The sequence below is a fragment of the Phaseolus vulgaris genome, chromosome 2 (assembly GCF_051622355.1).
Source record: "Phaseolus vulgaris cultivar YP4 chromosome 2, ASM5162235v1, whole genome shotgun sequence".
NCBI classification, from domain to species: Eukaryota; Viridiplantae; Streptophyta; class Magnoliopsida; order Fabales; family Fabaceae; genus Phaseolus; species Phaseolus vulgaris.
Window position 1 is genome coordinate 13,254,966 of NC_143499.1, and position 26,370 is coordinate 13,281,335.

The 26,370-nt window shown below is 30.6% G+C and overlaps 2 protein-coding genes across 2 annotated transcripts; one reads left to right on the plus strand and one right to left on the minus strand.

Annotated features, from left to right (window-relative positions):
• Positions 1-2,333: 2,333 nt before the first annotated feature.
• On the plus strand, positions 2,334-3,765 carry LOC137810714 (small multi-drug export protein). Its single transcript, XM_068612121.2, has 2 exons — positions 2,334-3,004; positions 3,295-3,765. The coding sequence occupies exons 1-2, from the start codon at positions 2,466-2,468 to the stop codon at positions 3,707-3,709; spliced, it is 954 nt and encodes a 317-aa protein (XP_068468222.1). The 5' UTR covers positions 2,334-2,465; the 3' UTR covers positions 3,710-3,765.
• A 17,569-nt stretch (positions 3,766-21,334) lies between these two features.
• Positions 21,335-24,117, minus strand: LOC137809620 (heparanase-like protein 2). The gene is made up of 9 exons (XM_068610727.2): positions 23,914-24,117; positions 23,767-23,803; positions 23,431-23,611; positions 23,195-23,349; positions 22,843-23,076; positions 22,548-22,737; positions 22,321-22,446; positions 22,087-22,186; positions 21,335-21,655 (listed from the first exon to the last, which is right to left on the minus strand). Exons 1-9 carry the CDS (start codon positions 24,115-24,117, stop codon positions 21,335-21,337), a joined length of 1,548 nt encoding a protein of 515 aa, XP_068466828.1.
• Positions 24,118-26,370: the final 2,253 nt, after the last annotated feature.

Consider the following 26,370-nt stretch of genomic DNA (forward strand, 5'->3'; position numbering starts at 1 on the left):
AATATTGGATTGTCTGTTATGCCTTTACTAGATTGTCTAACGGATCTATTCATTGTGAGATCGTCTAATGAGTCTTGCTCAACTTCTCTAATATTTTTGTGTAATATTGCACATAAGTTAGTTTTGTTATAAAATGTAACACACCTTATAATCTTTGTTATCATCAAAATGTTAACGCATTCATATCAAGAGACTGATTAACTTTCTAGTGTCTTAACAAAGAGCATACATGAATGACATCTGAAGTGATTGTGTGAACTTGCCTCTTAATTGTTATACCATTAATGATTAAATGTATATATGTGTGAAGTTACCTTTTTCTTGAGGACAAACAAGGTTATAAGTTTGGGGAAGTTGATAATGTTAATTTTCACCACTATATTTAGTCACCTTATATTAACAAAATATACTATTCTTTAGCTTTTAAACCACTTAATCCCTTTTTAATAATTTTTAGTATTTAGATATTTGTTACTATCATCTAATTATATCAATAATCCCTATTAACTTTTGTATAACAATTGAATATGAGGCTTTTCAATCAAGAAAAACAAGATTGGAATCCAGGAAATTGTAAATGAAAGAACAAATTTGGAATCTCCACAAGATTACCTGCATTAGGCACACTAAGATTTAACGCCACCTCCTAGTGGTGATCTATGTTGGGCTTCAAGTGAATTACGTTCAGCGCCAGTTGCATAGAAAGCTATTTATGATGGACAAGCCTAACATGGGATTAATTGCATTGAACGCTAGTTGGACAAAAAACTCATTTTGATAGATGCACCTAGTGTGTAATGTCTGACAATGGGGGTTGCTTTGACTAACATGACACCCTTGACTTATTTCTTACTGTTTTTCTAGTGAAAGAGGACATTTTTTGTTGGGATGTAGTTGAGAACGGGTTTTTGAAGACCATTAAATTTACTAGGGGTTCCTTAGAGTCCTTATTTCTTCTCTTTGGTTATCCATCTTCCACCATTGTGCATATTTTCTTTTTTGGACTCTTCATGATAATGAAGAGGTAAAGCCATTTTGTTGGGGTTAGAATTAACCACTAAACTCTCATGTAATTAGTATTGTTTTACATATATAAATATTTTTTCATTCAATGTTAGTATTTTGTTTATATGCTTAATGCTTGTTGTGGTTTGGTAATCCATAGCTTAATATTTGATCCATTGGGTATTGAAAAATATCTTTGTAATCTAGAACTAAAGCAAAGTACATAATGAAGCTTGCATATAGGAAGAGAGCTTGACTTAGTTATTTTAAACTCTTGTTGTGAAACTACGTTTGCTTATTAAGTAATTAAGGAATTGATTTTTAATAAGAAAACTTAAACTCATTCTACCAAGAAATTAAGATCGAAGTAAACTTGCGAATTAACTTTAGCATTAAATTAAAAAAGTTGAGTGGTTATATACATGAAAATCAGATTTGATGAAGTCTAATCCTAAAAAGAGAGAGTGTATCATTCCTAATGTATTTTAATGTATTTTTTTATTCTAAATGTTTGATAAAATTTCAAAATTTGCACCGCTTTTAATTTCTTAAGCACTAATATAATTTATAAAAATATTTTTTTTTCTAATTTAGTTATCAATTATAATTATTATTCGTACAAGTCCTTTTAAAAAATTAATACGTTTGTCATTACAAGGATTGTACTAACAGTCATGAGTTCGATTTATTATAAAATTTTATTTTTGCCTCTTAAACAATATTTTGATCTTTTGCTTCAACATCATTAAAAAAAATGTTAATGAAAAATGTACCCTCACTTTTTTATTCGTCTTCGTCTTCCACTCACTGAAAATGTTGGAAGTAAGAAAAACTAGGACACAAGATGGTGCTTGCAACAAAGAACACCATATAGGAAAACAAAGAAATGAAAGAAAGTCCAAAAAAATTAAAAAATATTGGAAAGGTGTTTACAGAGGAATCATGAATAATATGATAAATTCCCAAATCAACTAAGTGTGGATAATATAATAAGTCCCGTAATTGAAAGAAGTGAAAATGATAAAAAAAAAGAATGTGAGAGAAATGATTAGTACGATAAATTCTACGGGATGTGAGAGAAAATAGTCATGAGTCATATTATAAATTTTACAGCTTTAACAAAAAATAACAGAAAACCTATTATAATAAACATGTGTCCCTATAGTAACCATTAATAGAAAAATTCTCTAATACTTTGCTTTTTAAAAAAATTTAGTGGATTTAAACAAAATATAAAATACGGTTATCTATATTTTCTTTTTTAAATATTTGTTTCTTCATTTAAAAAACATTGAAAATATTTGGTTTGGAAGGGTATAGATAGAGCATTTAACTTCTGAAGCCTCAGTCACTGAAGATGATGATGTAATGAACCTGAACACCAAGCTTTCTCAATTCTAAGTTCCACACTTTCTCTTATCAAATAAAGTTTTCATCTTTCCCCTCTTGGTCGGTTAACAATGGCTGCCTCATCTTTGTCGCTAACATCCCCATTCCATTTCAGAAAAACCCACAACAGGATTTCACCTTTCAATGCTCATCCTCTCATTCAAAAGGGCAGAGAATCTCTTAAATCAAACTTCTCATTTTCAACCCTTCACGGTTCCCCCCATTTCAGACCTTCTATTGCAATTTCCCCTTCTCCACTGACCCAAACAAGAGCTTCTTCTGATGAATGCTTTGACCCTGCTGATGAAGCCGAAAGGTTGCTGCTTTCTGGGGAAAAGCCAGTTAAATTCGCCTTCTGGGTCATATTTTGGGCCTCTTTGTCCCTGGCTTGGTTTGCAGTTTCCAAGGATGCTAATGCTGCGGTTGACTCCATCAAAGCCTCTGGCTTTGGCTTGAACATTGCCAATTCGTTGAGGAAATTGGGTTGGCCTGATGGGGTTGTGGTCTTCACCCTTGCTACTCTTCCTGTGCTTGAGCTTCGTGGGGCTATTCCTGTTGGTTACTGGATGCAACTCAACCCCACAACTTTAACAATCTTGTCCATTCTCGGGTTAGTCTTTTAATTCTTTTCCTTCTATTAAGCACACTCTTCTATAGCTAAGTTTTGTGAGATATTCTTGAAATTCACTGCAATCATGCTACCTATTTGTCCTTACGTGACTCTCTAGGATTTCTCATGGTTATTTTGTTTGGTTTGTTGTGACATTCCATCTTTACTTGGAATAGTTATGTTAGAGAGTATGACCTTGTTTGTTTACTGTTGATGTAATTTAGATTGGTTTTCGGTAATAGTGGAGTTCTCCCATGGTTGGATGAACCATTTTTGTGTAATTGATGTAGGAACATGGTCCCTGTGCCATTCATTGTACTCTACCTTAAGAGATTTGCCTCTTTCCTCGCTGCGAGGAGCTCTTATGTGTCGCGGTTGCTTGACATGCTGTTTGAGAATGCCAAAGAGAAGGCTGGTCCAGTGGAGGAGTTTCAGTGGCTAGGTCTGATGCTGTTTGTGGCTGTTCCTTTTCCTGGAACAGGAGCATGGACTGGAGCGTTTATAGCAGCCATTCTTGATATGCCATTTTGGGCTGCTGTATCTGCTAATTTCTTTGGTGTGGTGTTTGCTGGGCTGCTAGTAAATTTGATAGTGAACCTTGGTCTGAAGTATGCTATCATTACTGGTATCATCCTTTTCTTTGTTTCCACATTCATGTGGAGCATCCTTAGAAATCTTAAAAAAGGTTTGAACCCATCAAATTGACGTGAAATGTATGATTTTTTCTTTCTCAACATGAAGAACAATTGTTAGTTTTGTTATTCATTCTATTTATTTTCATTTTCTTATATTTCATAATGGAGCGACCTAGTTCAGTTATATATGTAAAAATGAAGAGGCTGACATTTTGTATATACCCTTATATATGTAAAAATGAAGAGGCTGACATTTTGTATATACCCTTTTACGGAAGATTTAAAAATCATGGGCTGAATGACATTTCTTGTTGGAGAACATCCCGTGTCTGACAATATTTTCTTTTCTCATGTGGAGTATAAGGAACCTTAAGACCTAATTAACTTTTAACTTTGTGGTGCATCTTTTCTTTTTGAAATGTAAAATTTAACAATCTAAGATGGAGGCCAAAATATATGGTTCTCTAAACTAAATCTGAGTTTGTGTGTCCTTGAAGTTTGAACATAAAGAAGAAACACATATGCCAATCCCATTACCCACACCCTTTAGTTGTTTGTGTCTTCTGCTTTGAGGGTAGGATTACTGATTGAATACATCCGCATTTGCCAGCCAAGGATAGGGAGTTTTTCTTATAGTTAAGCCCTTTAATGATTTGTCAACGTATTGTCTGAAAATTGTGTTGTGAATTTATTCACTTACACTGTATGATTAAAACTTAATTGGTATACTGCATTCTTAAGTCCATTTTGCTGTTGGGAATTTGATAAATAATCTTTAATCTGAATATACATTTGTTAATGGTTGTCCCATAAATTCTGAATCTCAATAGTCAACCTATTTTTCCTAAATATATGTAGTATCCCAAAATCTCAAGTTCTTTTAGGTATGTTTATGTTGCTAGTTTTGTTCTTGAATAAAATAAGCCCAACATATTGTTTGGAACAATGATTGTGCACACTTCATTGCGTTTTGGGTGAAAAGTTTTGTCTAAGTCATGGATGCCAGTTTTGGGGATGTTAGAGATAGTATCTGAGTAGGTTGATTTTGTGACTAGTCTGATTGCATTGTAAGGAATACTTATTTCACAGACTGTGGAACTTGATTTTGTTGATCTGATTAAAAGTCTTTTGGTGTGTTAGGAAGCTATTTCAGAAGTAAAGAGTCACGTTTAGGATGTGAAAGCTATAATTATTAGCTTCTTAAAATCACATCTTAAGCATGAAACTAAACACGTTATTTAACAATCAAATGAAAGTTTTATTTCAGCCCATTACTCAGAATTTCTCTCCCTAAAATAAAACATCCATCATCCATGTCGAATATGTTTACTTTAAAACTTTGTTGTCAGCTCCTAATATATAAACTGCTTTGAAACGTGAATTTAAGAAGTAACTTTCTTTCCAATGATATATGGAACCTATCTTTTAGATCTGAAGTGTTGGTCACATTTATGATAAAACTAAAAATTATTAGGGTAAAATGTGGTATAACTCACTTAAGTTTTGGTCAGAATTGGTTTTAGTTTCTTCAGTTTAAAAATGACTGTTTTGATCATTGTATTTTCTGAATGTGGTGCATTGGATCACTCTGACATGGTACTGCATTCATTTTACTAAAGATCCTTATTTTGTATTTTCCTTACATCCTACAATTGAGTAGTGATGAACGCCTAATACAAATTTGAGAAAATCGATAGTTTTTTTTTTACAATTTCTATAGAGAAGGTAAAGGAAGAGTGGAAGATATTCAAAGATAAAAAAAAATACTAAAGAAATTGAAGAATTTTTCATATAGAAAAAACTTTTATTCAAAATATATCTTAAACCAACTTAAGTCTATGTATACTATAGAAAAACTACTAAGTTTACCAATAAAATATTTAATTAAAATAAAATTGTATAAAAGTCCTCCTCAATTTTCAATTGAATTTTGAGTTTACATTTTATCATAGATTTGAGCTTGATGATTGATATGGACTTAGACTCATTCTCTAATAATACATTGAAAACATCCTAATACTAGAATGAAGGTTCTATTTAACTATATTTTATTTATTTTATTGCATTTCATTTTTCTCCTATTAATCAAATGTAGTGATGGAGGACCATCTTCACTTCCTAGCCATTATACTCTCACTTAAAAGCATAAGGTCAAACACAAAAATTCAAAGGAAATCTCAGTCTTAATTTGTATAAATTTGTAAATAGTAGAATAATATTTCTTTTGACTTTGTATTTCTGAACCATTTTTAGAATAGGTCAAAAATAATCCTAAGACACTATAAAAACCTTCACTTAGCCTTGAAGCAAAGGTTTCTAGAACACCTTTAGGAGAGCCACACGGTTTAGTTGCCTTAACCTTCACCATAACTTAACTAAGGTGAAGAAGACATACAAAGAGGCATGATTAAGAGCTCCTTTAGCCTATAAATAAGAGACTTCCCTCATTGTATTCTTTAGACTTGGATTAACTAAATTGTTTATGAATTTTCAGTAAAACTCTCTTCAATTCTCTCCTTCTAAGAAACTCTCAAGCATAGTAGAAATTCAAGAAAGTTGACCTAACCTCTTCCTTGGCCCTAGCACCTAAAACCATCCCTTCCTCTTCTCCTTCCAAAACTCATTCTCGGTGCAAACCTCCATCTTCTACAACTCTTTTGATGCCTCCATTAATCATTTCCAAAACTAAAGAACAACATTGCATCATGTGGATCAGAGCAAGGCAACACGATTAAGATAAGCCTTAAATCCAATTTTTTTTTTTGGTTTTGGTTCATGTGTTCTTGAGTTTTGGTTCATGTCTTTCAATGTTCTTTATATTTTCTTCACTTTTTCTTTCATTTCCATTATTTAATATCGTGTTTCTATGGTTTAGTTTTGTATTCCACCATTTATATTCAAGATTAACTATTCATATCACTTCTTCTTCAAGTTTCTTCATGTTCTTAATGTTCATCACTTATTCTTGAGTTTTTCGTGAGCTTAATTTTTTTTTTGTGCTTTTTTATGTTTTCTACCCATTAATATCCTTTGTTTACATTTTAATCAGTTTAGTTTGAGTTGTTTTGATGTATTGTTGTTTCAAATATGTTCTTGATGTATTGTGTTGTGATATAACAAAGCTCATTCATGTACATAATCATTAGAAATTATATATCAAAAGATACATGTGATTTTTCGTTGCATAAAATACAAGTGTACATCAAATGTACTAGGAAAGTGAAAGATGATAACTTTATGAAATATTGTACACCTATGACAGACGATGCAAAAGATGCATATGTGTTGCATAATCAGGAGAATTATGTTATAATTAAGTGCATATTCTATTCTATATTTATTAGGACAAATTTGTTAGTGATTTGATTTTATTTGATTTGTACAGCTTTAAACACCCATTATTTCTGATTATTTCTTTCCTTAATTAGGTTGTAACACAGTCTATAAATAGAGACTGTAATCACATTTGTAAAATACCTTAGAAATATATTTCATCTATTTCTTTCAATTTGGTATCAGAGCTCCTGATCTGGGAGATTCTACTTCTGCAATCTTTTTTTTAGCAGCCTTCATTTTTGTAATCATTTTCCTTGGCAGCTTTCATTATTGCAATTTTTTTTTGACAGCCTTAATTGCTGCAACTTTCTATTTTCCTTATCTTTTCTCCATTGACCACCACCACCACTTTGCACCATTGTTCGTTACTGCCACCACCATTGACCGTCACCGACCACCACCACCGACCGCCGCCACCGTTCGCCGAAAACTGTCGCTGGCTGCCGGAAACCGCCACCAAAAAATTTTTCTAGTGAATTTTTTGTGTGTGAACAAGATCAAATTTTGCCAATCTGAAAAACTCAGTTGGTTTTGAGCTCTCATGGACTCCCTTAGTAAGTCGTCTAGCTATTGTTCCTTCACTATGAGTGGTAAGAGTTCTAGTTTTTTATCCTTTAATGCTTCTAGTACTGAAAATATTTGGATTATAGACTATGGTGCTACTGATCATATGACACCTCATTCCTCTTTTTCATCCTACACTGCTTTATCTGGTAACCCATATATTACTGTTGCTAATGGCTCCACTACCCCCGTTATTGGTCGTGGTAACATTCACCTTCAACCTTCATTTCCATTAAAAAAATGTGCTTCATGTTCCCAAACTATCCAATAACCCCTTTTCTATTCAAAAGGTTGCCCAAGATTTAAATTGTGCAGTGGTATTTTTCCCTTCCCATTGTGTTTTTTAGGATCTTGCCACGGGGAAGACTATTGGAATTGTTAAAGAGCAGGACGGGTTATATTATTTACAGCATGAAGAAAATAAAAAAGTGTGCTAGACTACAGGCACACACTTCTAATCTTCAGCAAGGTCGTGAATCTTGGTCATCCTCTTAGATATGGCTTCAACATAGACGTCTTGGTCATCCTCCATTTAGTACCCTAAAGTCCTTATTTCCTGTTTTATTTACAAAAGTGTCTGCTGAGTCATTTCATTGTGATGTTTGTTAGTTTGCTAAACACCATCGGAAAAATTTTCCTCCCAATGGTAATAAAAGTTCTAAGCCTTTTGATCTTATTCATTCAGATGTATGGGGACCTTCACGTATTCCTAATATCTCGGGTGCAAAATAGTTTGTTTCATTTATTGATGATTGTACTCGGGTTACCTGGATATTCCTCATGAAAGATAAGTCTGAAGTTTTTCACCTGTTTGTAAAGTTTTACAGAATGATTCAAACACAATTTGAAAGTCCAATTAAGAGATTGTGTTCTGATAATGGAAGAGAATATGTGAACCAAAACCTTTCCAAGTTCCTTTAGGAAAATGAAGTTGTTCATGAATTAACCTGTGTGGACACTCCTCAACAAAATGGGGTTGCTGAAAGGAAAAGTTGTCATCTCCTTGAGGTTACTCGAGCTTTACTTTTCCAAACATCTGTTCCTAGATCTTACTGGGGGAAGCAGTCCTGACTGCCACTTATTTGATTAATAGATTACCCTTTCGGGTTCTAGAGGGTGTTACTCCTATTCAGCTTATGACCACATTCTATCATTCTATTCCCATGTTGACTAGTCTTCATAATCGTGTCTTTGGTTGTCCTGCTTTTGTCCATGTTCATAGTCCTTATCGAGGTAAGTGAGATCCTTGCGCCATCAAATGTGTCTTCATTAGTTATGGCCCCAACAAAAAGGGGTACAAATGTTATCACCCTCAAAGTCGTAAAGTCTATGTTTCCAAGGATGTCACCTTTCATAAAACAAAGTCTTTCTTTCTTACTTCTCAACTTCAGGGGGAAAGTATTCAAGAAGCTGAGAATCTTGAGTTGCCACCTTTTCCTTTGTTGCAGGACTTCATTCTTAGGGAGGATGACAAAGACCCTGCACCAACATTATTACCAGAGAAGAATAATGAAGACAAATATTTTGGAAAACAATATCAGCGAAAGAAACAAGAACTTGTCCTGGTCGAACAGCAACTTCAATTGTCCGAACTGGAGGTAAGAACTCATACCTATGAGACTCTTGAGGACACCTTAAATACTGCTTTTGAACCTAACCTAAATGATTTACCTATTGCCTTGAGAAAAGAAAAAAGATCTTGTGCCAAATATCTTATATCACAATTTTTGTCTACAGAAAAACTTTCTATGTAGTACCAAAGTTTTCTTTCAGCTATTGATTCTATCAGAATCCCTACATCGATACAAGAATCCTTAAAATATGAGAATTGGATTCGAGCCATGAATGAAGAAATGAGCGTGTTAGAAAGGAATGAGACTTGGGAGATTGTAGAGATACCAAAAGATAAGAAAGCAGTAGGTTGTAGGTGGATATACACAGTTAAGTATAAGTCTGATGGCACACTGGATTGGTATAAAGCAAGGTTGGTTGCAAAAGGGTACACTCTCAAACCTATGGGATCGATTATGGGGAGACTTTTGCTCCAGTGGCAAAAATGAATACAATCAGGATTATTCTCTCCCTGGCAGCACACTTTGGTTGGGCAATGCATCAATTTGATGTTAAAAATGCCTTCTTGCATGGAAGCTTGAAGGAAGAAGTATACATGGAGATTCCACTTGGTTATGGTGTTGTTAATGAAGGGAATAAGGCGTGCAGACTTAAGAAGGCCCTATATGGTCTTAAACAATCACCTCGTGTTTGGTTTGGAAGGTTTACTCAAGCTATGGTATCTTTGGGGTACCGACAAAGCCAAAGTGACCATACTCTATTTATAAAACATTCTCATAATTGTAAACTCACTCTACTTTTGGTCTATGTAGATGATATGATTATTACAGTTGATGATGAGATTGAAAAACAAAATTTGAGGGAGAGACTAGCTGCTCAATTTGAAATGAAGGATCTTGGGAAGCTGAAGTACTTCCTTGGGATAGAGGTTGCTTACTCGAGACAGGGCATCTTTATTTCTCATAGGAAATACATCCTTGATCTTCTCAAAGAGACTGGTAAGTTGGGTTGTAAGACCACTGGAGTGCCAATAGAGCAAAATCATAGGATTGGGAATGATGAGGAAAACCCAAAAGTGGAGAAGACACAATATCAAAGACTTGTGGAAAAACTCATTTATCTATCACACACTAGGCCAGACATAGCCGATGCAGTTAGTGTGGTTAGCCAATTTATGCATGATCCAAGAGAAAGACACTTGTGGACAATAGATAGAACTATTCAGTACTTAAAAGCCTCTCAAGGAAAAGGATTGTTATTCAAAAAGGGGAAAAACTTATCCATGAAAGTATATACTGATGCTGACTATGCAGGATCGATTGTTGATAGGAGATCCACCACAGGCTACTGCATGTTCTTGGGTGGAAATCTGGTGACATGGAGGAGGAAGAAGCAAAATGTAGTTGCAAGATCAAGTGCAGAGGCAGAATTTAGAGCCATGGCTCAAGGGGTGTGCGAACTCTTATGGATGAAGATCATACTTGATGACCTAAAAATAAAATATGAAGCTCCTGTGGGCTTGGCGTATGATAATAAGTCCGCTATCAGTATTACACACAATCCGGTTCAACATGATCGAACAAAGCACGTAGTGATAGACCGAAACTTTATTAAAGAGAAGTTGGATGATGGTATTATAGCCACTGAGTACATCCCTTCAAGACTCTCCAATTGGCAGATATGTTTACTAAGGGACTTCCCACAAAACAATTCGAAGATCTTACTTGCAAGTTGGGAATGATAGATATACATTCACCAACCTTGAGGGGAGTGTTGCATAATCAGGAGAATTATGTTATAATTAAGTGCAGATTCCATTATACATTTATTAGGACAGATTTATTAGTGATTTTATTTTATTTTATTTTATTTGTACAGCTTTAAACACCCATTATTTCTGGCTTTCATTACCTATTATTTCTTTTCTTAATTAGGTTGTAACACAGTCTATATAAATAGATACTGTAATCACATTTGTAAAATACCTTAGAAATATATTTCATCTATTTTTTTCAACTATATGCTATACAATGCATATACACCAGATATTGTCCAAAGAAGAAAGATGATGTTAGTAAATGATATAATCAAAGCCCTATACAAAGTCCAACATTTAATGCATCAGACAATGATACAACTTTGAATGTGACAACTATCACGCTTTTGAATTGTGTTAGACGATCAAATAAAAGGGAAGTTTCCAAGCTAAATATTTATATTCTATAATTATTCCTAAATATTTTCTAATTTTTTTTATATAATTAGTTCATATAAATCCAAGATTTAATCAAAACGATATTATTAATTTGATATAGAAAGTTTCTATCAAATAATGTTTTAACTATAAAGTTTTCGGAAAATAAAGTACACATTCACTACATTAAAAGGTTTTTTGAAAAACATTCTAAGAAATTAAATCCAAATTTATTGTTTTAGTGATTTCATGTGTTTAAATGATAATTAGTTTTAATATTCAATGGATTTCAAAAATATGATTTGGTGTATTTAATGTTATTTAAGTTTGATTGCTATCACAAATTAAAACTTATACAAACATAGAAAGTTTTGAAAATGCATTTACAGTAGAAATTTTGAAATAAGAAGGTCTAGATAATTTAGAAATATCATGTGCTTTAATATTTCAAGGAAAAAATATAATTTCTTGGATGATTATAAATTGATTTACAATACAACAATTTCAATTCTTGATCAAATTCAATTCTTTATAAGAAAGATTTCAAAATGATTGATAATATATGCATATTAAAAGAGTTTTTCAGAAATATATATATATATATATATATATATATATATATAAACCATATTAAATTATTTGTGCTTAAATGTTTAATTTAATTTAATTCGGAAAGTCTTGATAATATGTTTCTAAACTAAAATATGAGAATAAAAAGTATTGATAATTAAAAAATATTAGAAGATGTTTTTTCGGTGATACACGTGCTTTAATATAAAGATTATATCAATTATTGATATTCACAAATAATTTCTAAATGAGTTTTAGGAACATAAAGATCATACAAAGTCAACATCTATAGTTTCCATATTCAGTGTCTGATTAAGGAATCCATGAAGTTGATGAACGAGATTAGTATGATCAAGCATTAAAACATCATTTAGTCTTTGCTTAGAAGAAACACACACAATAAATTTATTCTAAAAACAATCATGTGTCAAAGATGTACTCCGAGCTTATATTAAAACATTCTTAATTCAACGTCTAGTGCAAGAATAAAAGATATTCAAATGAATAAGTGGAGAACGTCATTCAATCTTTTCCAGATATATCTTCAACATTTATACAACTACAAATATAGAAAGAATTTAAGAATTCATTGATGCAAATATAAAATGAAGATGATGTGAAGATTTCTTCAAAGGAAACATTTTCTTATCAAGCATCCACTGCATTCATAAAGATGCAATGTGACAAAGATGTCACAAAGCATTAAAATGTCAAATGTTCACATCAGAAGATTAAAAGGAAACAATTTAAATTGTTTCATACACTCAAAGACGTTCAAATTTAATCAAAGTATAAGTTGTCATATCCAACGTCTGATGAGAATAAGATGATGAACAATACACGACAAATAAAGGATATGGTAAAGATATTCAAGATTACAATATTAAAGTATCATTTGGACAAAGAAAGAAACAATTCAAAATACATTTAAATTTCAAGAAGAAAAATAATTAATCAAATTAAAGAGTTTCCATATCCAACGTCGTCTAACGACTATGTGAACAAGCACTACTAGAAAATCATTAAATAGAAACCAATTTTAGACATTAAGAATAATTAGTTGCTATATTGACTAAATTAGATACTATTTTAGAGACTAAAAAAATTATTGGTTTCTAAATTTGTTTCTATTATTGATAAATAGTTTCTAAATTGGTATCTAATTAACTCCCAAGATTTCTATCATTGTTACTATTGGTAGAGAGAGTGTTTTCTTAGTGTATTAAGAGGTCTTGATCACAGGAGGAGATTATGATTGATTGCTTGGAGAGGTAGAGAATACATGGTGACCTGCAAAGGTGTAAGAATATTAGGTAACCTGTAGAGGTGTAAGAATATTGGGTGATCTGAAGAGGTGTAAGAATACTTGTACACCTAAAGAAGAGTAAGAGTACTTGTGTATTTGAAAAGGTGTAAGAATACTGATGTACCTGGATAAGTGTAAGAATACTTATGTACATGGAAAGGTGTAAGAATACTTGTGTTAATGAAGGTTCTTAAGTGGGTTTCTTGAGAGGAATGACGTAGTCCATGTTGTGGGGTGAACCAATATAAATGTGTCTAATTATCTTTACTCTTACTCTATTAAACACTAACGTTGTTTTGGTTATAATTGGTGATGTTTTCGTTATAATTCGCAATTTGAGTTTAGGTTCCTTTCAACCCCTTTCTGGAGTCAACTACACATTCACCAACAATAAATGAAAGAGAAAGAGTCACAATACCTTTCCCAGTACTCAATCATTGAAGCCTTCAAATGTCTCTTTCCTCTCGTCACTAGTTAAGGCTGCCACAATGGAGCTAATTGTCGAATATTCGTCAATGATAGTGCAATCTGAAGCACTTGACGAGAATGGAAAGTACCAAACCTTAAAGCCCCAACCTTAAAAATAATGAATTTCACAAATAATATATACTTTTAAAAAGCCCAAACTTTAAAGTTGGGCTTTCATAAAACTCTCACAACCTTATCTCCTAAAACTTAAGATGTAAAAATATAATAACCAAAACAACCAACCAACTCTTATTTTTTCTTAATAATCTGAATTTTTTTTTAAAAATATTTTAACTAAAGTTGTAGATGGACCAAACGAGTTCGGTGTAAAATGTTTACACTGAAGTCGTACAGGAGTGATACGACGTCAATTAAAATATTTTACAATGAAATTGTTAGGGTGCGAAACAACTTTAGTGTTAAAGTCGTACATGTGGAGTATGACTTCCACGTGGATTCTTTTCCAATCTAAATTCATATCCATGGGGTACGACTTCCACTCTAAAGTTCTCCGGCTGGTTTATGACTTACCCGTTTTCATATAAAAAAAAATACCCAAAATCGTGTTTTTTTTAAAAAAATTGCACTACTTTCGTTCATAAACCCTATAACTTTAAATTTTTTTACCAAGTGACATATTTCATATATCTACATTGATTTAATTTATTTTAGTATTTAATTTTAAAAACTAAATGATATTATTTTTACAAAGATAATTACGATTCTAAATATTTATTTTTGATTGTTTTTAAGTTTGTGATGTTGCGTTTGAGACTGCAAAATCAAACAGTAATATTAATTCACTTGACCACAAAATCAAACAACAAATACTTAATAGAATATATACATATTTTGAATACTCAATACGATAAAAATTTTATTAGGGACTCAATTGAAAATTTCAAAATTTATTTATGATTTAAAATTTAATTGTCTCTTCTTTTTTTTTTTAAATGGAGACATGCAAATAATAATGATGCAAAAAAAAATTTATCACAAAAAATTTATATAAATAAAAATGAGTAGAGGAGGGGTGCTTGAACCCTTATACACATATATACAAGGTTCATTATAGCATATTTTAGCCAAATATTCTCTACATAGACCCATCCAACCCAATTTGGTGATAATTAACATTCACTTCACCAAACCTAATCCTAAAATTGGACTTCAGAAAATCGTTCTCCCCTAAAGTGTTACATTACAAAGTGTTCTCTTTCATGGATGGTTGAATGCTTATTTTGTTTGTTGATTTTTCCAGATAAACTTTTGATTGTTTTGCATTGCATTTTGAAGCATGCATAAGTTTTGTATACCTATTGCTCCATCTCCCTCATTTAATGGGTGTATAACCTGCTTTAATATTGGTTAGTTAGTTGCTTCAAACACATTTCCCTTTCTCTCCTAGTGAGGCCATGCTTCATATTACATGCTTTGTAGACCTTATTTTTTGTAATTCCAAATCTCAAATATGATGGTCCATGCCATGGGGGAGCAGGACTACCCCCTTAGGCTAGTTTCATCCTCCGAGATGTTATGACTTTGTTCATGTATATAATTTTGTTCAGTCGAGCTTTAGTTGGTTTTTGGTGCAAAGCTCACCCAGATTAATTTAACGTGTTTCCCTACACAAGCAGAAAAGGCCACTTGTCGGGTCACGCACTTGAGGTATCTATTAGCTTTCAATTGCAATTTTAGTTTGAATGTATTTTTAATCCAAAAGAAATAGGGTAATTATTAATTACAAAAGTCTATTGAGAAGTAAATAAGCATAAATATCTAGAGTTAATACTGCTACATTGGTGTTTTCATTAGCCTTATACTTACTTACTGCTACAATGTCTCCATATGTAATTACTATTGTTGACCTACAGATTCAGATATTAACCATCCTCCCATGTACTATGGAAACAAACATAGACAAATTGTAATGCACTTTGTGACTGACCATAGTCTAAGCCCTCTCATTACAGTCATTTATCATTTAATATATTACAATTTCATTCAGACAAGTGCAATCTAAACTAATACCTGGACGTACACAATTATGTATTCAGACAGAGGTAAATCACTTAAATTTTTTTTTTTCCAATTTATGAAGTCATGATGTCAATTATGACACCAATTGTGCATGTCCTAAGTACATCATCTAACAAGGTCATAGTACTTTCAGTTGAGCCATGTGGAAGGCTTCTTCAGCATCTACCTTATCCTCCTTAAAAATTACTCTATTTATTTGTTCCCATAAACACCAAATTATCGCACCCACAAGTCTCTCCAACAAATTTTATTTGGCTCTAAACTAAAATAAGTAGAATTGTTCAAAGTGACACAAGGGTGTATTGTGTTGCACTGAAAGGATTCCCACCCAACTACTGCACATATTACAGACTCTATGCTATTTTACCCCTAAAAATGTAGCCACTCTTGACTAATGCACTAAGTATTCTTTGAATGCAGTCACTCACAGCTAAAATTTGAAATGTATACAATAATACGATTAAAAATATCACATGTACTCTCACTAGAAAGAGAAGTACCATTTTAGGACGTATACAAGAGTTATCACTCTTTTAGGTCTCTAATGAATGCGAACAATGTTCCCTCTCACTACTACAAGACCTATAAGCTTAAGAACTTATGCATGTTCTTGTAGCAAGACTTTCATTTTCGTCTTCATCAACCTTAGTCCTTCTTCTTTATAAAAGATCTTCAATATTTATAACTTGAGAATAAAAGAGTCGTTTCACTTCTTTTATAGTCGTGTTGTTGGTTCTCTTTTACCATTGCTTCTTTTTGTGTTTAAGCATTCTTTGAGACATTAAGACTAATTAAATGCTCTTGACTTATCATTGGATGCATATGACTTCTTTTGCAACACTTTTGGAGCATGATATACATCAAAACATCTTGTTCAACAAGATGTTGCGTTTGGATCCAATGATATATTGTTCCCAAAGATAAAAGGCGAGTGAATACGTGTTTAGATCTGCTAATATGGTGAGAAACACGAGTGCCGATTTGCTTGAGTGATCACTGTTGATCACATCTAAGCATTGTTGCGAGGAAGGAAGAATAAGGGAAGGAAAGACAACTCAACAAGTAAATGAAATACACTTTTGCCCTTCCTTTTCACTGTTAGCTTTTGCAGTGTTTAAACGTGCATGTGAATGGTTTTTTTTTTAGCTTAATCGACTTTCCTAGTTGTTGTGTGTGGATTTCCCTGTTATTTTTTTCATCCTTAATCTATTAACCCGACTTTGCATGCATTGAATAATGGATTTTATTTGCTTTGTTGGTGATGTGTTTTTGTAGTTTATTTGAGATTCTTTGTGGTGGTGGGATCCTTAGTTGCTTTGGAGGTTTTGGTGTTGAAATTTTATTTAAAAAATATATGTAAATATTCAATTCATTTAAAATATATTCACTTTTTAATAATAATATAGTTATATTTATTATTATTATTAATATTATAATATATCAAATATATATTGTTATATATAACATAATATAATACAACTTAAATACAAATAAATGTTTTAAAATAAACTAAATACAAATATTAATTATTATATCAATTTAACTAACAAAAATATTTATTGATATTTTTAACAAAATTAAATAATCATAATTACCAATATTTAATAATAATATGAAATTTTTATAGAAGACAAACATATATACTTATTTATAATGAATAAATTATATTATTATTATTATTACAAATGTAAATTAACATTTTTTTTCTAATTATATATTTTATATTTATGCATTTTGTTATTACTTATTTCTATATAACAATTGTCAATTTTTACATATATTTAAAATTTTATATGTAAATTATTTTTTATCAAGTAACTAGTATTTTTTCATAAATTAATTATTGAACTATATCGAAATATACTACTAATAATTTTAATTTATCCAAATTTACACAAAAATACCTAATATTAGATTCTATTTTTTTAAAGACAAGGGTAAATCTATAATCTTACATTTTAAACCTTTAAACAAATAAAAATATTCACACAATTATCACATCACTCACAAACTTCAATAAACTTTTCTCAAAATTTTATTCTAACATATCTCAATCCAAACACTCTAATGCTTATATCTCAATCCAAACACTCTAATGCTTTGCTTGGATTAGGAGTGGATTTGAGAGAGTGAATTTGAGATGATTTGTAGAAAAAGTGTGAAGAAAGTGAGGTTGTTTGGGTTAAGGTAAATAGAACAGAAGGTGTAAGGAAAGTTTATGAAAGTTTGAATGGATATAATTAAAATTATACTTTTTAATTAATAAAAATGTAAGTTTACAAAATTACCCTTATATTTAAAAATTATTAAAAAAATTATTTTGATTGATTTATCTATAAATTATAATTATTTTTAATTAAAATATTATTTTCAGTGATTTTGAAATATTATTTTCAGTAATATATTAGAACTAACTTCGAAAAAATACAAATGATATAAAATTTGATAAAAAATATTTAAATATTTAATAAAAACTTATTTTTATATTAAATAACTTTATTAATTTTTTTTATAATTAATATAATTATTATATAAATTTATTTATTATTATTTATAATTATAATTTTATAATAATTATTAATTATTAATTATTATATATTTTATAACATAAATATATTTAACATTTAATATTTTTATTTTTTTTATTATATTATATTTAATTATGTAATTTTATTTTAAATAAAAATTATTTGAGTTCAAAATAAATAAAAAATAGAAAGTAAATTATAAATAATTAATTATATAAATCTATATATTTAAAACTTGGGTTTTTGATCATGATGGGGTTTTTTTTTTTGCTTTTTACCAAAATAGGATCCGTTTAAAAAAATTACAAATTTAGCCAAGTCGTGTCAATTCAGCACGACTTCATATGCACAAATCGTCCCAATTAGACACGACTCTGTCATGTCATACTGAAGTCGTGTTGCCCTGTCATACTGAAGTCGTGTTGCCCTGTCATACTGAAGTCATGCCAACTTGGCACGACTTCTGCCATGTCATAATTTTTTTATTTTTTTTTATTTTATTATTTATATATTGGGTAGTAAGTTATGTAATGTTAAAAATTAATTTGATACATAATTTTCTAAGAGTGTTAGTTTTAAGGAACAAAAAATTGGATAATCGTGTATGGATCCTGTTTGACGGTAATGTAATACAATAACTTGATTATTTGATTAATTAAAAAATGAAGAAAATTGATATTGAATTTGGAAATAAATAGATAAATGAAAAATTATTGTATTTGGAAAATAAATAGAGAATTATTGTTGTGAATTTGCAAAATAAATAGCTTGAGAAGTAATGATTTTACATAACACGTAATGATGAGAAGAGATTAATTAGAACTAAACAAATTAGTAAGATTCATTACAAGATATAAAATAAAAATATAAAGTTGAACTAGAAGTAAATTATTTATGGGAAGACGTGCCACAATGTGGTCTTCGTATTTGTCGTCGAGGTCTTCGTGGAAGAGGATCATCAACGACATGTTCATCATCGTTGTTATTGGCTTCATTATGAGAAGCTGGTGAGGGCATTGTGGGTCGATAGTGCATGGATGATGTTGGATTATATGCAGAAAGAGGGGTGAATGCCGAAGTTCCAAATATATTTGGTGGAGTGGAAAAAGTACCCGAAGGAGAATGTTCATTTTCTTTATCTATGTATTTATTCATAACACTCTTAGAACATTCATTTTCTTTATCTATGTATTTATTCATTCAATTCAAACATGATCCATACATGATTATCCAATTTTTTGTTCCTTAAAACTAACACTTTTAGAAAATTATGTATCAAATTAATTTTTAACATTACATAACTTACTACCCAATATATAAAAAATAAAATTAAAAAAAAATTATGACGTGGCAGAAGTCGTGCCAAGTTGGTACGACTTCAGTATGACATGATAGAGTCGTGTATAATTGGGACGATTTGTGCATATGAAGTCGTGCCGAATTGGCACGACTTGTCTAAATTTATAATTTTTTTAAAACGGACCCCATTTTGATAAAAAGAAAAAAAAAAAAACAACCCCATGATCCAAAAAACCTTAAAACTTTCTTTGCAGATCTCTTATAAGAAGAAAAAAAAATTGAGATTAAAAAAACTTCTTATATTTATTCTCTTATTTTCTGCGTTTTCTTTATCTAAAACTTTGCATTTTTTCTAAAGGAATACAAATAGGATAGGTAACTTTATTCACATTTTCTTCTTAAATCTTCATATCTTCACTCCTCAAATTTTCACACTTTCAATCATGAATCTAAACACAACCTCTCTTTAAGGTTTACGTTAAAGAAAAACAAATAACTTCTATTTATACATTAATGAGTGTCTAGAATTGTACTTTTAAGAAAACAAATCCAACCAACCTAACTCTATTTTCTCTGCGTCTAACTTTATTTTACGTTTACAAAAGTTCTTATTTTATTTTCTTAGCCAATTAAATAATTTAAATTAATCAAATAAAAATTATATTATATTATTTATTTCTATTTAAGAAAAAGAGAATGTTACAATACAATTATTTTAATAAGAAAAAAATATTAGTTTATCTATTAAAACTGAAAAAAAAAACATTTATGTTTTAGGGAGACGTTTATTTTTTAATGCAAATTACCTAAAACAATCAATTAATTTGAATCAGAATACATTTTTTTTATAAATCTCAATGCTGAAATTTTATAAAAATAATACTGAATAAAGTTATCTTAATCAGAATAATTATGTATTTTAATCAATTGAAAATTGGAAAGCATTTGTACTTTAGGCATGCATTCAATTTTTAAGATTCATTTGCCTAAAGTATTCCCTAATTAATTTATTGAAATCAAAATATATAATTGTATTATTACTTAAGTTAAATCATATAATAATTGTATATTTTGTATTATTAATCAATTGTAATTGTTCCGACCTAAGTCCAAAAGATGGTATCATAGATTAATTACCGCATTCGTGTGTATTGTATTTTTTAGTTTTGTTTTCTGTCAAGGTATTGTCCTTAAAAAAGGTAATATTTAAATAATTTAGAATATTTAAATCACGAATGGGAAGTATAACTAAATAATAATATGAGTAAAAAAAATGTATGTGTATAAATTTAGAATTTTGCTAAGAAAATGATATAATTCTATCGTGTGATGACGTTTATTCTCATGATGATGATAAAAACTCCCTTATATAATAATATATAATAGAATAGATACTATATATAGTATTAGAGTTGTAAATATACTATTAACCAAATTATAAAAATATTAATATATAAACCTTATAATTAGAATTTGAACTAAATAATTGCCTAACGTGCACATAATATGATCATTTAATTTCTCTTCACATCATTTCCTTTCTTCCATTTTCTCTAGTGTAAACAGAGACATAGAAGTAATATATATATATATATATATATATATATATATACATATCTGACTAAATATAGCAATGAATTGAATGGATAAGGTGTATTCCAACAATGGAGATGGGCAAGAAAGAAATGGATTCTAAAACTAGGAAAAGGAATCCCTAATGGATACTGAAATTTAAAGGGACTAAGGACCTATGAAAACCCTAAAGAAATGTACATGATTTTGGATTAAAAAACTATGAACAAATTATGTGCATGGTACTTAACTACATGCTGGTGCATGGAAACTCCTGCTATTCACAAACACAATCGAATCAGGCTTGACTTTGACTGTGGAAGATGGATCGACAAGCTTTGGTTTCATCTTTGGAATTTCTAGGGACTGTGTGAGCTTTAGTGGAGTTCCATTCAACAGCACCACCTGACTTTGAATGTTGCCATCTTCGGGAGTCAAATGGTACTCTTCCCTCATTTGATTTGGTGATCCTCCTTCTTTATCTAGGTACAGGTTCATGTCATTCACCAGGGATACTCTGAACGTTGTGGAATTGGACATGTTTATGAGCAGCACAGTGATGCCATGCTGAAAAGAACGAAGCACAAGAACCAAGGTCAAGAACAAATGCCATTGAGTTAGAGGAAATAGAAACTTCTTGGTTTCAGTTTGTTACTTTTTTCTGTTAATGATTATTTGTAGCATGATGTTTTTTTATTTGATGACCAGTGTAATTAGAGTTTTCGACTTCATGAAATTTTAGTTTCTCAACAAATTTCGATTTTAAGACTTTTCACTCATCTATAAAGATGTATTCTTGAATAATCAAACTCAATGTTGTTGCCAATTGAGTTAAACCTATATGTATAAGTACTTCTTTCATAAACTGTCAAAATAAAAATTGACTAACATTATTATCTCACTAAATTAGGAATTTATGTTCCTATTATTTTTACTGTTACTATCTCACCAAAAGAAATTATTTCTTAGAAGAAGATAATTTATTTTAGATGGGTTACCCCTTTCTTTGAACAATGAGCATATGTACGCAAAAGTGGAGATCCTTCATGAGAGACTGAAAGCACATTTCTTCCCATAAGCCGATGCCACAAAAGTGCTCTGAAAAAAAAAACATGCCAATTTGAAAGAGGCAATCATAACTATTAAATCAAACTGTTATACCTTGATCAATATAAAATCTTGATAATTATGTACACTAGGACTTGTGCACACAAACATATATGATGAGTTACCCATAATAATCTGGGTTAGGAATGAAGTTTGTGGTGTTTAGCATAGCATAGTTTCCTCCAACTAGTGCTTGTCTGCAATAAACCTTGTGGTTGAAGGTTGCTGTCATGCCAAGCTGGTCCAAGTACCTAGTTATTCATTCAGAACACATTGATAACATGTGAATGAGAAAAGAGAAAAAAGCAAAGAAGAAGAAGAAAAGAACTCAATTGATTAACATTTGACAGACCAGAAGCCATTAACAAAAGTATTTGACACATCGTTGCCACCACTGTTATAGGCTCCACCAGATTCCCCAACCCATGCTCCTGCCCGTGGAGTGAATTCCTTGACTGATTCTGAAACATCTTTGAATGTTTGAGCAACTTTGCTCAAATAATATGGATCTTGAACCTTGTTAATAAGATCCTTATCATTACCTTCATTTAGAATAATGGTTAGTATAGAAAACAATCACCAAGACATCTATGTACATACATATATTATTATTAGACAAGACTAGATAGGAGAATCTATATACATACCGGGACCAAGGTTGTAAATGTGGTGGGTCACTCCATCAACCACACCATGTCCAACATTCTCTAAGAAGCTATCAAACCATTCCTTATTATAGAAACCTGCAGGGCCTAGCACCTTTGGCCTTGTACTGGTATTTTGGTATAGCATATTAACTAAACTTCTGAGTTGAGTGATGTCTTTAGCATATTGAACACTGTTTATTTTGGCAGATACCCCACCAGAGCATAACTCATTTCCTGATAAGCACCATGTTAAAAGAAAACTTCATAAGTCATAATGCATCAAGGAAAATATTAAAAACTTATGGATATATGTGTGTAATTCAAAGCTTCCATTTAAAAGGCTTTTAGCTACCTAATTCATATGAATCTATTTTATATCCTTTTGAAATTGAGTACTCCATAAGACTTATGGCATTTGTTGGATCCCAGTCTCCTACCCACTTCACCTTGTCCTCCTTAGAATTTTCCTTTCCATTTAGGGCATTCAACCCAAAAGTGAATTTCACTCTGAAAAGAGAAAAGGAACATGTGAGATTACTTAGTAACATGCATAGTGACATTGAGAAAAAGGATGTGTTAAATTAATACCCTGTTTTGTTAAGGAATTCATTAACTTCATCCCATCTCTTTCTGGGAAGGCATCCTTTGCCGAAACCAAAGAGACCATCACTTTTCTTTTTCATAACGGGGCATTCCTCTTCTTCTCCAATTTGGTAAACGATCTGGTCTTCCAGTGAACCTCCTAATCTGATCCTTAGGGGGCTAAAAGCTGCCAAAATTTTACCAAGAATTAGAAATGATATGTAATATATTTAATTTAATACAAAAGCTTTTGAAGTAAAAATCTTATCTTTTAATCACCCCACAAAGGCTAATAACAGTAAAATCGACTATGATTATTTGACTTAAGAAAAATGAACATACCCTTGATGGCATTTATCAGAATATCGTTAAACAAGTCCTGCAGAAGTTGAAAAACACATAACATAGCATGATGAAAATATGCATGATGGTTGGTTAATGGTAAATACTAAATATCATATTGAGAAGTCAAAGGAAAAGAATAAACACCAGATTCAGAATGCCTGCTTCTCCCCAGGGACATTGGTTGTAGTCACACTTGTTTGGTGGCCACCAATCTATAGTTGCACAGATAAAATTTTCATCTGTGGTAGCGATGTGTGTCACCCCTTTCACTTCAAGGTTCACATCTTTAGCTGAAGACAGGGAATGTAACAAGAGGAGAACACAACATATGCTTGCTTTGATTTCCATTGTGAATGAAGAATTGAGTTATGGAACAGAAGCACTTCTTCTTGTGTATGTAAGTGAAATGTCAGTGAAATTTATACTGTTAGTAAGAACGTATTTAGCAAACACTATCTAGTAACTTTTCTGTTAAGATTTTCTTTTGTTTTAACAACTTTTAACATAGGTTGGTTCTGTTATTTCTCAGAACAACTTTAAGATAACTTCAATGTATTCACAATAATATAAAAAAAAAATTATTTATTTGGATTTAAAATTTAAAAAGGAAAAGTATAATTATAATTCTACCTTCAAAGGAGAAAAATGTGTATATTTTTATTTTATTTTGTGGTTTGATTCTGATTTTATTGCTTCTAGATTAAACAGTCTTTGATTACTCTTTATATTTACAAATTAAATCCTTCTATTTTAAAATTAAACAAATATAATCCTTTCATTGTTTTTTTTCACCTGCAACCCTTATCAAAACAATAATTAGGAGATAATGAAACTGAAATATTAAATAATTTTAAACTTTAGTAGTAAAAAATTAATGAAAGATTGATAAAATTTAAAGGATGTAATAGGGAATCAGACTTAAGTTTAATCAAAAAATATTTTAGAGTTTTCTTTACTTTTGATAAATTTTTCTATTTTAATACACGAGTATTTGATCATAAGATGATTTGCAATGATTTAACTATGAGTTTATGCTAGAAGAATCTTCAAAACACCTTAATTTATATTTTAAGAATTTATTTTTGTTTTTATAAATAAAAAATTTTAATTCCTTAAAAGAATCCATTTTTCATGTCTATAAAATTAAAAATCTTATATTTATTTTCAATATTATGTAATATAATTATGTGTTGAATACAAAATTACATGTGATATAATATCAACACGTAATTGAATATAATGATTTCAAATTTTGAGGATGAAAATTAAAATCAGAAGCTTATATCGATTAAAACCAAAATATTTAGTTATATTATAAAAAGACTAAAAGTAATTATTTTAAACTGTAGAAGATGATTAAAATAAAGAAAGAAACTATCGTACTAAACCTAAATTTTATTTGCAAACCACATGTTTTATCTTCAAGGCCTTAGTATTGCCATTATTCTTTGATTCAAAAACAACATAAACACCTTTGTGGTCTTGCTCATCATCGTATGTCGATTGGATCGTATCTTGTTTTTTGTCTCATACATTTTGCTCCCTAAACTATTCCCACACCTGCGTAGTCTTTTTGCGTTTTTTACATAATCTTTGTCATAGAATGTTAACAAATTAATTTGGAGGTATATAGATGTGTATGAACATGTATTATAAGTAGGAGTAGAATAAACTCTTGTGTTGCTATCATGAAATTATTTGATATTAAATTTTTAATGAATGATTTCAATCACAAATTTAATATGGAATGAAACAAAAATAGACTGAGAAAATTTGATTAAAACAAGAACTTGAAAATATATGATTAAATTATTAAAAGAAAGTAAGAAAAAGATGAGAAGATTTAGAAATGGAAGAAGAATTATGTGATACTTGTAGAAAAAGAAGATGGCTCAGTATTGTTTCACATACAAAGTGTCAAAAATTCTCAATTTTATATTTCTAAAAAATATTAGGATTGAAGGTTCAATTGGCTATAGATCAAGGGTTGAATGGAGCCGAAATCAAAACAATAACCAAACAAAGAGTATAGAAAGAAATATACAAAAATTTATACTAGTTCATCCATCAACAAGGATTACGTCTAGTCCCCTTGAACAACTCACTCAAGAACATTTCACTAACAAGTATTATACACTTCTTCATGTCACATAGGTATTTTCAACCTCTTCAGGTTCACAAAGTATTCTAACCTCTTCAGGTACATAGTATTTTCAACCTCTGCAGGTTCACCAAGTATTCTAATCTTTCTAGGTACACAATATTCTCAACCTCTGCAGGTTTATCAAATATTTTAACCTCTCTAAATACACAGTCTCAATCCCCCCTTGAGTTCAAGGACATGATACTAAGGACGATAAGTATTTGTGTAAAAGGATCTTCTACCGAGGAAGATAAGTGCTAGCAGCCTTTAGAGAGCTTGTGTGAATAAGAGAAGATAATTTGATGTTACATGTCATGCATTTAACGATTCTCAATGTAAGAGCTAATCAAACAATAGCAGAAGAAGAACAAAGACAATGATGAGAGTTCAAACATACTCAGCAACTACTACATTTCTCAAGCCTATAAGAAGACATGCTTCAAAGAGAAGAACATGAA

Excerpts from the sequence above, each read along its gene's own strand:
- LOC137810714 (XM_068612121.2), top strand. The coding sequence starts at position 2,466 with ATGGCTGCCTCATCTTTGTCGCTAACATCCCCATTCCATTTCAGAAAA. Across the intron at positions 3,005-3,294 it reads ACAATCTTGTCCATTCTCGG|GAACATGGTCCCTGTGCCAT; the intron begins GTTAGTCTTTTA and ends TAATTGATGTAG.
- LOC137809620 (XM_068610727.2), bottom strand. The coding sequence starts at position 24,117 with ATGGAAATCAAAGCAAGCATATGTTGTGTTCTCCTCTTGTTACATTCC. Across the intron at positions 23,804-23,913 it reads AAGCAGGCATTCTGAATCTG|GACTTGTTTAACGATATTCT; the intron begins GTGTTTATTCTT and ends CAACTTCTGCAG. Across the intron at positions 21,656-22,086 it reads CTCATTGTTCAAAGAAAGGG|CATGGCATCACTGTGCTGCT; the intron begins GTAACCCATCTA and ends CGTTCTTTTCAG.